This window comes from Anneissia japonica, unplaced genomic scaffold, assembly GCF_011630105.1.
Source record: "Anneissia japonica isolate Jap-2015-1 unplaced genomic scaffold, ASM1163010v1 scaffold103082_len1568_cov86, whole genome shotgun sequence".
Classification (NCBI taxonomy): Eukaryota; Metazoa; Echinodermata; class Crinoidea; order Comatulida; family Comatulidae; genus Anneissia; species Anneissia japonica.
The window spans coordinates 1-1568 of NW_022691286.1; the positions used below are offsets into that span (position 1 = coordinate 1).

At 33.5% G+C, this 1568-nt stretch overlaps 1 protein-coding gene across 1 annotated transcript; it reads right to left on the bottom strand.

Moving 5' to 3' along the window:
• Positions 1–260: 260 nt before the first annotated feature.
• On the bottom strand, positions 261–1521 carry LOC117099987 (arrestin domain-containing protein 3-like; the record flags this gene model as incomplete). The annotated part of the gene is made up of 4 exons (XM_033239514.1): positions 261–369; positions 544–797; positions 1162–1270; positions 1368–1521. Coding segments are annotated over 4 exons (626 nt in total), but the record flags the coding sequence as incomplete, so codon positions are not given.
• Between the last annotated feature and the right edge of the window lie 47 nt (positions 1522–1568).

Consider the following 1568-nt stretch of genomic DNA (forward strand, 5'->3'; position numbering starts at 1 on the left):
TTATTATTATTATTATTATTATTATTATTATTATTATTATTATTGTTATTATTATTATTATTATTAGTATTATTAATATTATTATTATTATTATTATTATTAAAATGATAACAATGATATAACGTAAATATTATTGTGAATATTACGTATAATAAAATATTATTACTCTATATCTGCATTATTGGAAACTTTACACAACACCGAAAATTAATATATATATATATATATATCTTTGATGGTACAGTATGTACAGTACTCACCACCGAAATAACTAAATCCACCAAATTGTTTTGTTTCAACTTGGGCCGATGATATGTGTATGGGAATTCGCAGTATCTTTTCTTTTACAACTCCTATTTTAAGCTTCATCTGTATTATAACAAAGTGTAAAAAAATACCACAATTGTGTAAGTTCAATATATTTTTGTCGAATGTGTGTTAAAGCTCAAGCGTGTGCTCGCCCGGCATTTCTTACTACTGTATTTAGTTACAACATGGAGAAATATAGAAACTAAAAATATTTGACTTGTTTATACTTCATACCTCTACTTGATAGCCGATATCTATCAGCCGGCCATTTGACGATGGTGGTATTGGGGGGATAAGTATTGAACTATTCGTCCATGTTTTTGATTCCATTCTCTCAACATCATTCAGGACTTTATACTCTACCGTCCTCTCCTCGACATCATCGTCGCTTTTTGTGTGGTACGTCACTCGTTGGTAAATACAAATCTGACCAGTAATCGTTTCTTTTGAATTGTTGCGTATCTCCCCGCTGAATAAAATTGAATCACCTGTAAAGTGTCAGAGTAATATTGTGACAACTTAATACTTAGTAATAATAATGATGGTGATGATGATAATGATGATGATGGTGATGATGATGATGATGACGATGATGATGATGACGATGTAGTAGCAGAATAGTAGGCAGCAGCAGCAGCTATAGTAGTTGTAGAGTGTAGTAGTAGTGAGTATTACTAGTGCAGTGTAGTATTAGTACAGTAGTAGTAATGCAGTAGTAGTACCGTAGTAGTAGTGGTGGTGGTGGTGGTGGTGGTGGTGGTGGTAGTAGCAGTGGTGGTGGTAGTAGTGGCCGATGCATAGCAGAGTGCAGCAGTAGCAGCATCAGTAATGATTATTAAACAGAATACTTACCCGGGTGGTACACAGTTCTGTCAATTGCGAGACTGTAGTGGACTTTCCGTTTACGTGGACAACAGGAGCAGCATAAAAATGATTCTGGTTTCGATATTGTTACTGAATTCTTGTAAAAGAAAATAATTAAAAATTAACTGTGGCAATTATAGTTTTCAATTAAAGGATATTTAAACTTTTTCAGAAGAAATATGATAATTTCTTACCAGATATTTGTCTTCGTTGAATGCAATATCATGACTGGCGATGCTGAATGGCAGTATGGCTTTCTGATCGAAGTCAAATCGTATTGGGTATACGGATGCTTCTAGCCAATAGCGAGTAAAACCCCTGGAGCATTCGAATGTTGTTGGTAGCGGCCTAGGCAAGATGCATTATCATTTTGAATTAAAAATAATAATAATTTT